This window comes from Chaetura pelagica, unplaced genomic scaffold, assembly GCF_000747805.2.
Source record: "Chaetura pelagica isolate M959 unplaced genomic scaffold, ChaPel_1.0 scaffold39, whole genome shotgun sequence".
Classification (NCBI taxonomy): Eukaryota; Metazoa; Chordata; class Aves; order Apodiformes; family Apodidae; genus Chaetura; species Chaetura pelagica.
In genome coordinates this window covers 1,921,936-1,938,941 of record NW_009954614.1, presented here as the reverse complement: position 1 = coordinate 1,938,941, position 17,006 = coordinate 1,921,936, and the positions used below count along the sequence as shown (strand labels likewise).

The 17,006-nt window shown below is 41.4% G+C and overlaps 1 protein-coding gene across 1 annotated transcript; it reads right to left on the bottom strand.

Moving 5' to 3' along the window:
• Nucleotides 1-1,328: 1,328 nt before the first annotated feature.
• LOC104395779 (cell surface glycoprotein CD200 receptor 1-A-like) lies at nt 1,329-8,431 on the bottom strand. Its single transcript, XM_010005519.1, has 5 exons — nt 8,365-8,431; nt 7,196-7,504; nt 5,590-5,838; nt 4,111-4,206; nt 1,329-1,378 (listed from the first exon to the last, which is right to left on the bottom strand). Exons 1-5 carry the CDS (start codon nt 8,429-8,431, stop codon nt 1,329-1,331), a joined length of 771 nt encoding a protein of 256 aa, XP_010003821.1.
• Nucleotides 8,432-17,006: the final 8,575 nt, after the last annotated feature.

Here is a 17,006-nt window from a genome sequence, read left to right as displayed (position 1 = left end):
CGTTTACCACCACAAGAAAGGCTCTGCTCAGTTACCCAGCAGGTGTAAAGGGATGGCCTTCTGGGGGCATTTTTCATTAAGGCAGAGCGCCACTCTTTATGCCTTCCTGACTAAAATGACAGGCAGGAGTGATGTCAGTAGGTGCCCACCACCCGTGTATATTTAGAAGTGATAAAGTGAAGTGCAATTAGAAGTCACTGGGAGATCCTCATGCCTAAAAACACTGAAGAAGCAAAGATGATTTTATCCAGCAACAAGCAGGCAAAGGCCATTCAAAACACATATGAGTAAACTTAGTGCTGCGTTAGTGTTTAAAAGGTCTGACAAATCTGACAAAATAAATCTGAAATTAGCAACCAATCAGTGAGATTTTTTTTTCAGCTTGGGGGCAGGAGGATGAGAAAGAAATTACTGGGTTAGGCATTCTTTTTGTTTGTTTTAAAAAAGGACACCACCTATATTTTTCACAACTTAATGCTTCTGTTCTCAGTAAAAGCATGCTGTGATCTCAGCTTCTAAGAAACCTTGCAAAAAGTTGGGCAATAATTTACCCAAATATCCCCAGAAATAGTTGAAGTAAATATTTGTATGTTTAATTTAAAATTAACCTTAAAAAATTACCCATTGTTATTTCTATACCAAGTACAATTTCCAATTGGCTTTTTTCTTCTGTTATCAATGCCAACATAAAGTTTGATTGAAAAATAAATACATTTAAAAATAAAAAATAAAGCTGACAAAGATCAGATTGTCACCTGCATCATGTAACTACCCAGCTAAAAAAACCCTCTTATTTCTGCATTTCTGCAGGATGAATTTCTTTGATCTTCTATGTTTTGGGGTCTCCTATGTCACTTCCTGGTTTCCACCACAAAATTGCAAAAATAATCCAGCTGTGAGAATGGAAGAAAAAGTGCTACATATTCACCAACAGTCTGTCATTTCGATTTGAGGGAAGCCAGCACATGTATCAGAGTCCACTTTCAAACAATAATCAGATATGTATTTCCCCAACTCAATCTTTGCAAATTTCAAATGTTTTGAAGCTAAGGTTTAGAGAAGGATAAATAATTTACTAAAACAGACTGCTCCCCCCTACTGTCTTCAGGCCAGGAAAGACAAAGGCTTTTGTGGGGCAGTTTTGACTGTTCTGTTGGCCTGCTATGTGCTTCTGTCTGAGATTTGTTAGTTGAAGTACGAGTTCAAGTAACTGAGTATAAGTAGTAGCTGAGTTGATATTAGACTGCTTGTAACCACTCTGTTAATAGTTCATATATATCGTTGTTGGATTGTAATTTTGATAGATACTCTCTGATAAGATAGAAGGCTCAATCACATCTGGTTTCGCAAGTGATGGTACGGACCTGAAGGTCTTGGTCTGCAAAATGAAGAAAAACATGTGCCATTGTATTACATGATAGAATTTTGTGGAACCATCATACACCTAGAGAGTCCAAACAAAAATCAAGGCCAGAAGAAACCTAGGAGGCAACATTACTTTTGCAAAGAAAATGTGCAGTTATTTCTCTAAGTTCTGTAAGCAAAGGGGTAGGGCACAGAGAGTGAAACCTGAACTGATGCAGAGATGCAACAACTGATTTCACACAGCTTAAAGGACAGCCTTTTGAATTATTTTTTCCTTAATGTGATTAAAAACAGATTTTGAAATGCCTGCATTTTCAGCAAAATAGATTCTAATGAACAACATTAACTTCTCTGAAAAAAACACAGGCAAGCCACAGGCAATCAAATTTAAGCACCTAAAATTACTAGAAGCTTTTGACTTCGATGTTTGCAACTCCCACTCCTGTCAGTCAACTTGTCCTGAATGCCATAGCAAAGCATATCAGAAAATTAATCATTCTAGCTTCAGAACACTGTTTGACTAGTTTGTAAAAAACAAGGCACACAACCATTAATTTAAATGTAAAGCAGAAAACAAAATATGAAATAATTGCTTTTTCAGTGGGGATTAAATGAAGCAGGGGCCCTGAGAAAAGAGCAGCATATTATCATGCTGTTAAATATGTATCGCAACACATTGGAGTTAGAGAAGTAAAAGTTGCTGTGGCAAGTTCTATCACTGCTGTTTCCTAGCTTCTAAGTGTTTGGACTGCAGCTTAAAAAGTAACAGTTTCATAGCCGTGTTTGTCTCTAATACAATATAAGGAATTGCACCCTTTTCCTTCATTGTAAATCACTTGCCTGTTTTCATTCAGTCTTTAATGAGGCAGGTTCCTGCCATCAAGGGCAATACACATTCTTAAGCAAAAGATCAGAGTTAAGATTACTCTGTGAAGCAGAGATGTGAAAACATTAACTTCTGGGAGATTTAAAATTCAGTTTAACCACTGGTGTTGTAATTTATAGTATTCTTGGGCAGGAAATGCAGTGCTCCAACTCTCCATCTAGCACTTCAGCAATTACTCAGATGCTCTGAATAAACACAAAGATTGGGCCATCCAAACAATTGACACGCTCCCAGAAACACTGTTCCTCACTCCAAGGACACAGAGACATAAGCTCCTTGTCAAAGCAGACATGTTGCAATGAAAGCACATGTTTTAGTGGAGAATAGACGAAAAATACACAAAAGAAAAGCCCACTTACTGCAGCTGGTACTGCTGACCCATGTGCCAATTTACGCAACCGGGAAGCTGAAAGTAGGACGTCAGGAAATTAAGATGGTTTGATGGGGAAAGGTGGACAGCTGTTATGTCTGGAGTTCTCCTCTACCTGCCCTTAGCTGTTGAAAGACTTGCTTCAAAATACAGTTGCACTCACTGGTTAAGTTCTTATTTTTTATGTCCTGCTCTTGAACACACCATTATTATTTGCCCTTGATGGAAAATTTTTGTCACCCTGGGAGACATGACTGAATTCACTTTTCTGTGGGGACGTGATGGGCCAGGGAACCCATTTGAACATGTTTGCTCCTCTCCTCACCTGTCACAAAGAAGTAGTTCACTCCATGACAGGGACAGGCTCCCATCAAAAAGCTGCAAGCACTGGTCAGTGCTGCCACTGCCAATAACAAGTGCTCTTCTGTTTTCTTCTTCTCTCTTCCTGTTTTCTCCACCCTGCTTTCTCTGCTCTTCTAGTACACATCTCCCCTCATTGCCCCTCTTTCACTTCATTTCACCTCTAGAGCAGAGCCAAGGCAATGGAGGGGAGTAAATTAGGCACTCTGATTCTCTGCAAGTTTCCTCCATTTACAGTTCACCCACCTCTACGTTACCTTTTGCCAGTGCTTCATCTTCTGCTCTTCTGAAAACACTCTTGCCTTCAGCCTACTGTTCTGTCTCTCTGCCATTTCAAGCCTCCACTTGGGCTTCCACTCCATTCATACCCCATCACAGGCATCTTACTCGACTCCAAGAGTAACAAACATCTGAGTTCTCAGTAGCAAGTTATTTAGTATGACCCTGACCCAGTACCAATGAAATCTACAGAAACTGAGAAACTGCGAGCGTACCAGAGGAAAGTATGTAGATTTGGCCTCTTCTTACACTTTCTCAAAGGAAATATGCAATTCCTGATGGGATCAAGAGGGTTGTTTGTCTCTAGTCATTAGACTAGTTTGTGAACAGTCATTCTCATGTACAGAGTTTTATGTCAGTAAATGCAGAATGATCAAAATAATTCTAAAAACTCAGAACGGAATGGACTTCCCAAGGAAGTGGTAGAGGCACCATCCCTGGATGTGTTCAAGAAAAGGCTGCATGTGGCACTTAGTGCCATGGTCTAGCCAATGTTCTGGTGTTAAGTCATAGGCTGGACTTGATGATCTTAAAGGTTTTTTCCAGCCTCGGTGATTCTGTGAACCTATCCTATGCTCAAAAGGAATCCTTTTCATCCTGGTTTACTCACTGCCATATATATAATGCCTTACTATCATAATAACTATGTCTTTTTCAGAACTCAGGACTTGTTTTAATGTTCCACCCCTTATTTTATTAGAACTTTTCCAACAGGTCAATGCATCTTATATGGACATTTTCCCCAATCCTTACAGCCCACTCCACTCTCAGCAATAAAGTACATGTCCTTCTACCTGCACATAGTCAGCAATGGAATTATAATACATTTCAGGCTCATCAAATGGCTTACCTCTGCATCTGAAAATCAAGCATAAAGTCACACCACTGACAGCAGCAACACCTGCTGATCCTCCCATCAGGAGATAAGGAAGGCTGGAGCGAGTGTCTGAGAGATGAGAAGAGAAAGCTAGTTACAGAGCTAGCTGTCAGTATCCACTGCCTACATGTTGTTCCTACCTGCCTTAACTAGAGGAGAAAGCTAATACTTCACCCTCAGCTCAAATGAGCCAAGACACACAGATGAAATCTCTGGATGCCAACCAGCAATAGGAAGCTGCCTATTGCTAAAGGATATCCAGTCCTTTGTGTACAAACACTTTCATTTTCAACTAATTTGCCTGCATGGTCTCATTTTCTTCAAATTATATTAGCCCTGCAACAACAGAATGACCAGCCATCCCTGCAAAATGCTGTTGTTAATGACTGGTCTATGCTGACTTCTGTCCTTCGTGCCTATACTGTGGTATTTTGGTGATATGAACACTTATTTAGCTGTTCTTACAGATTCTACTGGAATAGACTTGTAACAACAGGTCCAGCATAGCCAGCTGAAAAACTGAACTTTACCCTTTACTACCTTTGGCCCTGGGAAAGATAATTTCAAAGTCAAAGACAGACATTCTCCAAGGAATTTTTCTCCAGACCATCACCACTGTGTGAATCTGGACAAAATTCAACTTCAGGGGTTCAAACCATCACAGGAAAAATTAGTGAACTGTATCATGGTGGCTGCTGAAAGCAACTTTTCTGTCATTGGTGATTAAAAAGATCATTGAAGCAGTGTGTTTGGTTTGCATGGCAAGGTTTTGGTAGTGGGGAATTGCAGGGGTATCTGCTGTGAGAAGATGTCAGAAGCTGCCCCCATGTCCAACAGAGGAAGTGCCAGCTGGGTCCAAGACAGATATGCTGGCCAAAGCTGGGCCAGTCAGCAAGGTTGACAGCATCTCTGTGATAACATACCCTAAGAGGAGGAGAGGGGTGAAAGGAAGATGCTTTCAGATTCATTCTTATTTCTCACTATCCTACTCTGTTTTGATTTGCAATAAATTATTTTGCCCAAGTCACGGCTATTTTGCCCATGACAGTAACTGATGCGTGATCTCCCTGTCCTTATCTCAGACTGTGAGTTTTTTGTCCTATCTTTTTCCCCCATCTTGTTGAGAAGGGAGAGTGATGGAGCAGCTTGGTGGGCACTTGGTATCTAGCCAATGTCAGCCCACCAAAAGCAGGATCAGGAACTCTTGTAAAAAATATCAGGGATAGAAGGAAGCACACACTGAAAGTCTCTCCATACAATGCCACAAAACATTTGGTTTCGACTGACTAACTCAAAATTATTAATTTCTCTATCGACATGCATTAGGACTTTGGCTTATAACCCCACTAAACAATCTGCAGAGCCTTGGCATTCAGTAGGAACAGCTTCTCAGAGCAGCACAAAGAAACCCAAGAGCATGACAAAGAGAAATTACAGAACATTGTTACTTACATGACAGGTCTAAGAAGAGAGTCTGGTTTATAGCTGGGTGGGTAACCAGGCAGGTGACGGTGGGAAGCATGCTGTTGACCCAGCCTATGTAGCTCACTCTGGTCACTGTTCCATTGAGGTGATGGACTTCTTCCTCAGTGCTGTGATTACTTGCAGGGATCCAGGAGATGTCAGCAGCTGGCTTTCCAACAGATGCATGACATGCAGCCACCCTGCTCGTATCACTGGTCAGAGTCACAGTAGGAGGGACTAAGGAAGAAGAAAGGAAAAAAAAAAAAGGTCACAACCATTATTTCTAGTTCAGTATAAAAAATCACCAGCTGGGAAACTGAAAAATGTGTGGTATTTTTCAGTTTGACAATGAATTAGATATTTTAAAGTAATTTGGAATATTAACACCAATGATCTTTAAGGAAAGAAATACATCAAAAAAATTCCAAGGTGAGTATCTCCAAAATCAGCTAGTTGCATCTAAAAGTACAGTTTCCTCATGTTTTCCAAAATGTGACCACTGTGGTAATAGAATAAGGTGGGATGACAGACAGGAGTAACAAGCAGTAGAACTAGAGGAAATGAGCTCAAGTTGCACCAGGGGATGTTTAGATTAGATATTAGGAGAAACTTCTCCACCTAAAGGGTTATCAAATACTGGAACAGGCTGCCCAGGAAGGTGCTTGAATCACCATCCCTGGAGATGTTTAAAAGACATACAGACATGGTGCTTAGGGACATGGTTTAAGCACTGGACTTGGTAGAGTTAGGTTAGTGGTTGGTAGAATTAGGTTGTGGTTGGACTTGATGATCTTAAAGGGCTTTTTCAACCAGAACCATCCTGTGAATACATAATTAGTACAGCAGTGCACATACTGCAGAAAACACAGCTTGCTGAAGATCCAGCTAAAATATTTGAGAGATTGGGTAGGTAGAATCAAGAATTAGATCATAGGGATATTTTTTTGGTTATATTCAGAGGGCTTAACTGATACAGCCAGAACACAAAATCTTCTCCTATGTGTTTTTTCTTAAATTTATGGAAACCTAGAGACAATTTACCTGACTATCTGAAAGGATGAGTTGATGCATTTAGTATGTTTCTTAATATTCTTTTTTTCCTGCCTAAGTTGAAAATAGACTAATTTGATTTTTGTTTTAGTGATGCAGTCTTACAGACAGCTTTCCATACTTCTGGAAGAGTGAAATATTTCCAAATAGTGTCCTGAAACTTTTGCTTCTTTCCTATTCAGCTCTAACCAGACAAAACACACATTGACCCCAGTGTGATTTTTGCTTCAGAATCCTCTTGCTCAGCTTATAGGAGCAATATTTATTTGATGTCTTCTGTTTGCACTAACTTAACCAAGAGTGTATACTCCTGGTTGTGTGAACATTCACACAACATTCAAACCCCATGTTACACCCAAAGAACTCCCTCAGAAACTATGCAGACTGTTGGATTTCTGCATTTTGAAACCTCCCCTCTCCAAATAGCCAGGCTAAATCAGCTAACCCCTTTACTTTCAATTTCTGTAGGCATCCAAAATTAATTGGATATTTTTACCACCAAATCAAATTGAAAAAAAAATAAAAATCACAAGGCATGTCCTACCTATCACAGTCAGAGAAGAGAAGAAAAGAAAATTCCCTGCACTGCTGACAACTTCACAGGTGTAATTTCCCTCATCACCAAGGTTCACAGGGTAAATACGAAGAGCAGGGTCACTGTCAGGTGAGTATTTCCACATCACCCTCTCGCTGCAGTTTAACTTCCTTGTCTCAATGCGATCACTTCTATAGGCAAACAAGCAGCAAGTGCTGCATTTCATCTTCCATATTACCATCAGCAAAGGCACCTCGAAGGTATAAGGGCAACTCAACACAGCCTCATGACCAGCCTCCACGCTCACCATGTTGTAAGCTACGTAAGAAGAAAAAAAAGACATGAAAAACGATGCTACAGCCATCATCAAAGCATACACCAAGCCATACTCAAATCATACAGGTAAGTGTACAATTAAAAAATTCACTTCCTTACTGTACTGGCTGCCCTGGGGACACATTGCTCTGTGTAGACACATATAAGTAGTATGTAATGTTCATGTCGTTTCCTGCTGTCCCTCTTTGAATCCTGGAAATGCAGTGGAGGTAATGCCTTTCCACTGTGGACACTGTGCAGGTATGTGATGCATGCTGATGAGCTGCAGGTCCTCCATCTTTTTTTAGGCAACACTATCACTTTAATATGGGCTTGGGAAACTGATGGGGAGGGCATGATTCACTCGTAAGTGAAAGTAAACTACCGTTTAAAAATACATAAATAATAGTTTTACTGAATTAAGCACCTTAGTTAAAGTGCAAGTAAAACCAGGGATAGCAGTGGAACATGCACCCGTTAACAAGATTAAAACCCAAGATCACTTGGTGCAGTAGTTCATGAGGCATATTTAATAAGGGGCATATCAGAAATCCTGGTATGTTCATCCCAGTTGAACAGGAAATGGGTCTTCAGATGATTCATGTTGTATTTCTATGAGATATGTCATTGTGTGTAAAGCACATGATTATTTTGCCAGCTGAGGTGACATCAGTCTGTGCATTCACATTAAACAATAAGCAGAATTTCCCCTGGTGAACTGTGAAGTTTCAGTGTACTGGTAAGTTAGAAATACAGAGTACCAAGGAGTGCATGTAGTTTGGCATCTTTCTACTTACCTGCTCCTTCAACCAGACTCATTAGGAAGAAAAGCAGTGCATGTAGTTTGGCATGTTTCTACTTACCTGCTCCTTCAACCAGACTCATTAGGAAGAAGAGCAGTGCAGCCAGAACTGCCTGCGTTTGAGTCATCTTCAGCAGAAGGAATCAGCACTGCAGAAAGTGAAGGCAAAGCAAATGGCATGTAGACACAAATTGTTGTGCAAAACCCCTTCAAAAAGTATACATAGAAAAACATGTTTCCTTTGAAAACAGAAGTGCTAAACAAGACCCCACATCAAGTATCATTCTTTCACTGAAGAAAGTAAAGCAAAAAGGGTTTTCAAAATTTAAAAACCACTAATCAGTTTACAAACAAGTTTTAAAAATCCAGGATCTCTGATACCAGTTTACAGGCATCTCTAGCTGCTTGCTATTCATGCCCAGCCTAGCTAGCACAAAAATAGGTGCAGTCCTCTTACTGCCGCTTCATAGACTTACCTGTAGAAGATGAAACAAAGGTTTTGCAAGAGCAAAACACATACTCATTACAACTCTTTCTGAAAAATCAAGGTAACAGCATGTATAGGAAAATACAGGATCTAGACTTTATCAACTATTTGACAAAGAAATTATTCCTAACTCATGCATGTTTTAATTTCTTGAAGGGTAACTCTGCTTCTGTAGTCGAACAAAAAGGGTAACCATCATTTTGCATGAGATCAAAAACACATAAGTTTATTTCCTGCTTTCATAGACACAGCGAACTAAAGAGGTGTCTAGTAACTTATGCTAGTCTACAACTATATATGCTTTTTAACAAATCATAGCTTTTAAATTGCTAGTTCTTTTTGGCAAAAGAGCAGTGGTTCACTGGTAAGATTGAGACAGCGCTGTCATCCCAGCACATTGTTTTCTGGTTCACACAAAAAAGCACCACTCCATGCTATCCGAAAGTTCTCCAATTAAAAGATGTTATTCAATGTAAACCCATTAAGCTGTTGCTTGAACATGGATTTGGCTAAGAACATCATTGATAATTTCCTATGGTCAGTTGTCATACATAAATGATCCCAATTTGGCATGGCAAACTTACACTATGTTGTACTGAGCAACACACATATATAAGCCCACTGTCAAACTCCCAGCCTCTTCTGCTCAGGTCTCAAGGATGAGCACCCTACTGCAGCAGGTACTTATGCTGGTTTTGCACAGAAGAAAGGTTCCCAACCAGTGCACTGCTGTACCCCCATAAAGCCAAGGTCTTGGAGTTTGTGCTTGTTCCCACAACACTACAGGAGCCACATCCTGACTGCAGTTTTGTTACTGTCAGCAATCAATGGCACACTTTTGTCTTGAGTCTCCCTGTAGCCTGCCCATAAAGCTATTTCATTTTCCATCGCTCGCCTCTGCACTTCCTCAGATTGTCTCCTTAGCAGACCTTTTGTCATTCTCTCCTTTATGCCATCATTTTTATCCCTTTGATCTTTTAGTTTCTGAATCAGTCACCTGCTGCAAGAAAAGACTGGAAAATTGTGTTTCCATCCCATGGGAAATACGTTGTTTTCATTCCGAAGTCAAAACCCAATGTGCACCAGACAAGCAAATATCTTTGTGCAGAGGTTGATTCAGAAATGCCATGTGTGTTGCAACAGGACTTGTCTTCTGGGCTATTTAGATCATGCACGGTTCACACCCCCTCTTTAACTACAAGCACTTCTCGGTGTGTGCTGAGAGGAGGAAAGGCAGCCAGGGTTCACTGTGCACACGGAAACCTAAAGCCTCAGCTGGTAGCAGCTGCTGTAAAAGAAACAGGCTTCAGTTATGCAGCATTACACATTTCATTGTAAATGTAAAAAATATATCAAGTGAGGACACCTGGTGCAAAGGAGAAGAACCAGGACACTGCCATACTTGTGGCACAGAAAAAACAAATGCTGCCCCTTCCTTGAGCCAAGTGCAAGAGGCAGCAGTGTTTCTTAAAGCCAACGCAATACCTATGCACATTCAGACAACAGCCTGATGGTTTTCTACACAGTTCTAACAAGACGCTGATACATCTGGCTGAAAAGCTTTCATTGCAACCTGGAAACGGTGCCAGTGCAACCACGTGGATCAGTATTTTGCTACTAACAGGCAAGAGGCAATGTACCTCCTACATTAAAAAAAACCTCCCCAATTTAATTTTTGTTCACTTAAAATCTTTGCCACAAATGAAGTATTTGATTTGTTGCATGTTATTCAATACTGTGAAAAGGTTTGGTGATATTTTTAATTTTTTTTTGCAACTTGGATAAATTATGCATGCAAAAGTTGCTTTAAATAAGAAAGTTTCAAAGTTTGAACATTTTTTTCACAAAAAATATCCTTTTTGACTAGAATTTTGAATTTGACCCAATTTGAAAATAGTTTTCAGCCTCTTTCAAAAGAAAAACAAAACAAAACAAAAACCTCCACAAAGTGTATAAGTAACTTGTGCTCACCAATTTTGATGAATCTATAAATATTCATAAACAGAATACTGTCATATTGGAACTTGTCCCAGAGAACTATCTTTTTTAAAAATGTGTACAAGTCACATGTATATATGGTTTATTTGCTCAAAAGAACAGGCATTAACGATTAAAAATGGGGCTTTACAGAAAGAACAGAGTATATTACTCTGCTTAAATATTCATGTCTGAAAATCTGAAACATGAAATTCAGACTGCAGTTTTTAAGGTGAATACTTGTGCCTGTAAGCAAGAAGTAAGTCTCAAAGCAAAACCCAAAAAGGAGAAAGCAAGCACAGCTTTGAAAGTAGCAAATAAACATTTCTAGATTGTCTTGTGTTACTTCCTTTGATGGAATTAAAATGCCTCGATAACTACATTAAAATGAATTAAAGTTTTTCCTCAGCCTTGACAGCAGTGGCTGGCACAAGACGGTGCAATCTGCGCATCGCTCTTCCTTTAAGCTCAGCCTTCCAGCCAGGGAATGGCCCCGCTCACACTCAGATCCATCCCAACAAACACTGAGGCTGGAGGAAAGTTACCTGGTTGTCAGCCTGGAGAGGAGCCCTCTGGCCACCGAAGCATGGGAAACAAACAGCAGCAGTGCTGGCACACTCCCCAGTACTGGCAGTCCTGGCGATGAGTGGAGAGACACTGGCACACGCAGCCAGTCCAGAGTGGATGCTGGTACCTGGGACTGCTTAGGAGGTGGCTCCTGCACACCAGGGAACTGTATCTGGAGTTCCCCTCCTGCTCCCTCCACGTGAGGGGCCCAGATATAGTTGCAAAGAAGTAACTATCTCAGTTCAGGACCATCCATCCCAGGTAGTCCCCGTTTTCAGCTGTACGGTTCCTTAATTTCATTTTCATGATGCTTCTGCGATCTTAACACACAGCTGCTTTGATTCACAGGCAGACACAGCCTCTACCCCCTCCAAAAGAGCTCAGTGAAAACAAACCATATGGTTGTACACTCCTCTGAAGAGGATGTGACACAGTTCAAACTAGGGAAACAAACTGCTTTCTAACATGAAGAACAAACCACAACCTTCAAGTTGTCTGCTATTACACATCAAACACAAGCTACAGGGCTTGAGCTACACAAAGCACCAACTTGAAATCAGACAAATAAAAGCAAACTCCAACATAATGAAAATATATCTGAAGGAGGAAAAGGTGCAGATCATAAAGAATCAGGTATAAATCAGTGCAACTCTAATCACCACTGATATGCCACATAGCCATTCCCATTATTAACTCAGCAAAATATGTCTCTGTTTTGCAGTAGAGGCACATTGTATAAAGGGCTGAGACCTTGAAAGTCTGTTCTCTATAAGAACTATCTTTGGGCAGGGGTGGGCTGGAAGGGACAGCAAGAAGAGGAAGCAGTTGCACAGGAAACTCCAGTGCAAAGCAAGGCTACATTATTTAAAATTCAAACCAACACCTTTACCAGTGAGGCCTTTCAAGCTGCAGCATCATTCACTATGAAGCATTTGAGGTTTCCACTTTGTCACCAAGGCCTCTCTTCTCAAATCCAGCCTCCTCTGTCACTCAGCTCTCAGAAGGAGACAGGGCTTCTGCACACACGAGCACCTGCACCCTACGCAGGGCTGGCTGACATCTCAGGGGGCCATGAACCTTCACATTGAATACTTGCCAACCACAAAGCAGCCAACTCAGAAGCCTGCAGGCAGCCAACACCTTTTCTGAAGTGAAAGATGCTGGATATGCCGTATTTTCAACATTCCCAGGTCAGCCTTCAATTTAGCTGCTCTTTTGAGAGTGGGAAACTCTGGAAGCTGGGGTTATCCACTAGTACTGCATTTCCAGTGAAGAACTGGAGCAATTCAAATGGCAATTTAAGAGCGCATCCCATTTCTCCTCTAAGTTTTAACACAAGCTTCTAGGCATCTGAGTTGTAAGAGTTACCTGAAGAAATGTAGCAGCAGGGGGGGTCCACATTCCCTGTTCATCTCAGGGGCCAGGCCTTGGGCTATTTTTGTGCAGCCTGTTCACTATTTGTCAAGAGTTTTGCACCAGGTCTGGAAACAGCCTGCAGTCCCCACTCAAGAGGGCACATTTGGCTCCACTACTGCACCTGTTTCTCCCAAACAATGGTCCTCTGCTTGGAATTCCTCAAGTCCAGCCAATGGAAATAAAGTCACAAAATACAGGAAAACTTTGAATGCCCTAGGAAAAAATAAATCATACCAAAAGGGGTAGCAAGTATATATTCCCAAAGCTGCTCATTCTCAGAAACTGAAAACTGTTTGGGGAAGAGTAGGGGTTGTGTTCTTGCTCTGTTCTTAGATATCTTCCTTAACCATCTGCAGCTGGCTGCTGCAGGTGCTGCTGGGCTCATGGACCTTTGGCTTCACTTTATAGATCCTCCTGCTTATATTCTCTGAAAGATACTCTGGCACCCTGTACTAGCACAGCAGAAGATTGTTAGTAGTGTTAGGACTGGAGGAGCTGTACCTCCACAGTGCATTTTCTTCTCAGGCTCCCTAGTTGTCTTATACTTGCTGGTGTCAGTGGAAGCCACAGATGGTAAAATTGAACACATACACCTTGCAAGCTAGTTTCATTCAGTTCCAAACACATAAAACTCTCCAGCTTTCTCTACAAACTGGGAAATACAGGGTAGATGGGTTCTGAAAGAGTGAGAGAACTAGCCTGACAGAAAGAGCTCTCAGAACAATTAGGAAAAAATTATATTAAACAACTGTAAAATTACAGTATTTTGGCATCACGTACCTAAAGATAAATAGGTTTCAAGCTTCCTCTACAGCAAGACAGAGGTTTATGGTGTCTGTGTGTTGAATTCATTAAGATATTAATAATTACAATAACATTAACAAAGTGACTTATTTTGTTTTCCACAGGGGAAAAAAACAAAAAGAAACCATGCTGTGCAGTAGATGAGTATTTTGTCTGGTTTGTGGTTGTTTTTTAAAAAATCTTTAATAATTGTAATTAAAGAAAGCAAGTGGGCATCTCCTCTTGTCTCAGAAATATTTGCCTTAACACAAGCCCATGTAGAAAATAGCTTGCTCTTATGAAGTTATTACATGAGCCAAATTGCGCACCTCACATCTGTATCTGCTCCTCACAACCAGCCTCTTCTGAAGGCACAGGAACCTGGTGCTGGGAACAGAGAGTAGGAACAAAAGATGGACAAGAACACCAACACTCCTAGTAGCCTAGAACTCCTAGTTCTCTTCCCTTCAGAAGGAAAGAAGGCATATGCTTTACACTTTCTGTTGTATGGGGAAAAAATCCTAGCCCCTGTACCTAACAACCTGGCTTTCCCCAGTGTCAGCAAACATACGGAGGAAAGTACCATTGATAATGAAGCCTTTGAAACCTGGCACTTCCAGGTGAAAACATCCAGAGGCAGTTGTATTACCATTGCCAGAGACCAAGGCAAGGGGCTTCTTTTTTAACTCTAGCTAATTTTCCCCTAATTACACACTCACCAGACTAGCATGGCTCAGCAATCTCTGCTTCTGGCCCTACAGAATCCCCTTACCACCTGTGGGTCATTAACCTCAGGGGCTTCTCACTCCATTCCAATAGTCCAGCAACCAAATCTCAAATCTAACTACAACAGAGATGTTAATGACCTTAACTACTTTAATTCCTGCCTCTTGTGGACCTACTGAACCTTGTTGCCATTTTCTCAGGAAGAACTCGGGAACCGCCAACCTGCAAGTACAACTACTGCCTTCAGAGCTATGGATAATCCAAGAAAATTCTTCCATACAAGTATTCAAAGATTAACAGCAAAGAGATGGTTTACGGGACACTTCACTCCCAAAACATTTCAGTGAGAATTGGTACATGTATCAGATTCCCCAGATGAAAGTTTAATCCCCATCTTTCAGCCAGAGGTATTGGATAACCACTCCATGGCCAAATGTGATGGAAGTACACCACACATCCCAACCTGCACATAATGAAGCTGAAAACCTCAAATAATTCATACTTTAAAAAGAACAGAAAAATCAAAAGAACTGGTGTATGTCAGAAGTAAAACCCCAGGTGGTTCTTCCTCATCCAACGGTCAATCTTACATGTAGCATCACTAACCATGGTTTAGGCAGTTACAACCAGGGTTAGAGACACAGGATTACCACAGGACTATCTCCCTCAGCTTTCACTGCTTCTTTTCCTTCAAACCCCAGGGAAGCTAATTATTTCTGAAAGCTACAGTTCCCTCTCCTGTGGAGAGCTGTGAACATCCCACAAGAAGTCCCGGGGACCCCAACAGACTCAGCTGGGAGTCATCTACTCCAGCCTCCAGGAGCTGCATACTTGGCCCTCCTCAGTTTCATCACATAGCAGCAGATTTCTCTTTTGCTATGTTTTGGGGTTTGTGTTTTTTTTGTTATTGGTTGGCGGGTTTTTGTTGTGTTTTTCTTTTAGGAAAGGAAAACCTTGCCTCCTCTTCCATATTTATAGACCAGCTAGATCAACACTTCTAAATATGCTATCCATACTGTTATCACATGGCAAAAGGGAAGGTTCAATAGTTTGCTCTTAGTGGCTTCGATTTCTGCAATTTTTACATCAAGTGGAACAAATCAGTTGTACACCTGAAATGGAAAGCTTTATCTATAATGGAAAAAACTACACATCGCATCTCTCAAATGCAAACAAAAAGTTGTGACACCAGTGTCAGGATGGCATTTATCACTGTCTACAATCTTCTGGTGAAGCATAATAAACCAAAGTGGATGCTTCTGCTTTACCTGTTTCCTTCCTCATCATACAGGTTTCTTTGCTGTCACAAACCCCCTTTCTCATGAGCCAGTTTACCACCTATAGCTCTGCATCACTTAGTGGTTTAGAAAAATTCTCCACAGTGGTTTCCAGTCAAACTTCTCACCCCATTTCTTTCCTGTCTTATAACTGGTTAACAGCACTTCTGGCAGGTTTTACACTTGATGCAAGGGAGTAAGATGCAGAAGGGCAGAGCTGTCAGAGGAAGCCCAGTCCTACAGAATGTCTTTCTGCAGGTTTGTGCTGCCTGAACTGTCTGCCCTTTTTGTAGTGGTCTGCAGGTGGAAAATATGACAAGGAGTCAGATTATCTCCCACATATGTAGATGTTGTCATGGGCCTGTGGACAATGCTGATAAAAGGTCTTCATTTTCTCATCTTCCCATATTTGCTTAAAATACAGACCCATGGGGAAGCTCCTGAGGACAGGATCCTGGAGCAATGCCTGCTCCCAGCTGGCAGAACATGCACATCAGGACTTTTGGCTCCTTATTCAATTTCCTTAGGTGCTGATCGAAAAGTCAAGACAAGGCACTACAAAACAAGTGAGAGAGGGGGAAATAATGCAAAAAAAAGTCAGTTAGCATGGCATGTGCAGGAAGTGTCAGAAGTGGACTCAGGAAGCCTCCCACTCCCCACCTCAAGTCTTTTACTGCATGCACTTATGCTGCAGACCACAGCCTTCTTCCCTCCCCCTGCCCTCTGGCCTGTAGAACCCATGTCAGCTATGTGTGCACAGCTATGGACTTACTTAAAATACATGTAAAATACCTTAATTTGCTAAAAGTACCTGTGTTGTGGCTGTATTTGTATGTGCATGCAGCTACATATATGTACATATATAAAAGTCAATATGTAGAGAAACATTATGCACACACTTTTAGAGATGTTGCACTTAAGTGTCAAGGTATCTGAGGATGCTTAGCTAATGAGGTTGTGTCACTGATTATATACCATTTCCTGTACAACTCTCTTATTAAAGTGGACCCTTTCAGTAGAGCAGCTGCCAGAGGTGCCATTCCCAAGGCACCTGCCTGTCCCAAGGCAGGCACAGCACTCCCTCACCACTGGCAGCCCCCACCCCCAGCAGCAGGCAGTCATTGAAACTCATCAACAGCAGGGGGCAGCTCCCCCACCTTCTTCCTCCCCTCCCTAAAACGGGATGCCTTCAGCCCTGGGGCCCAGAGTCAAGCAGCTGTCTTCAAAGTGGAGATAGGAGAGAAAAATGGTGCTGGCAGTGCTGGCTCCTCAGTTTTCTTCAGCTTTTTTCCTTCTCAGCTCTGTGCTTGGAGAACCAAAAGCTGTATACCTCACAGCTCTCCTGCACAGCAGGAAAAGTTATTTGGCCTGTTTGCAAAGTCTCCATCCTTAGAAATCTGAGTTGCATATTGCTTCCACATGGTTTATTGTCAGAGCTAGTTTATGACTTCTGTAATGATAAATAGCTTC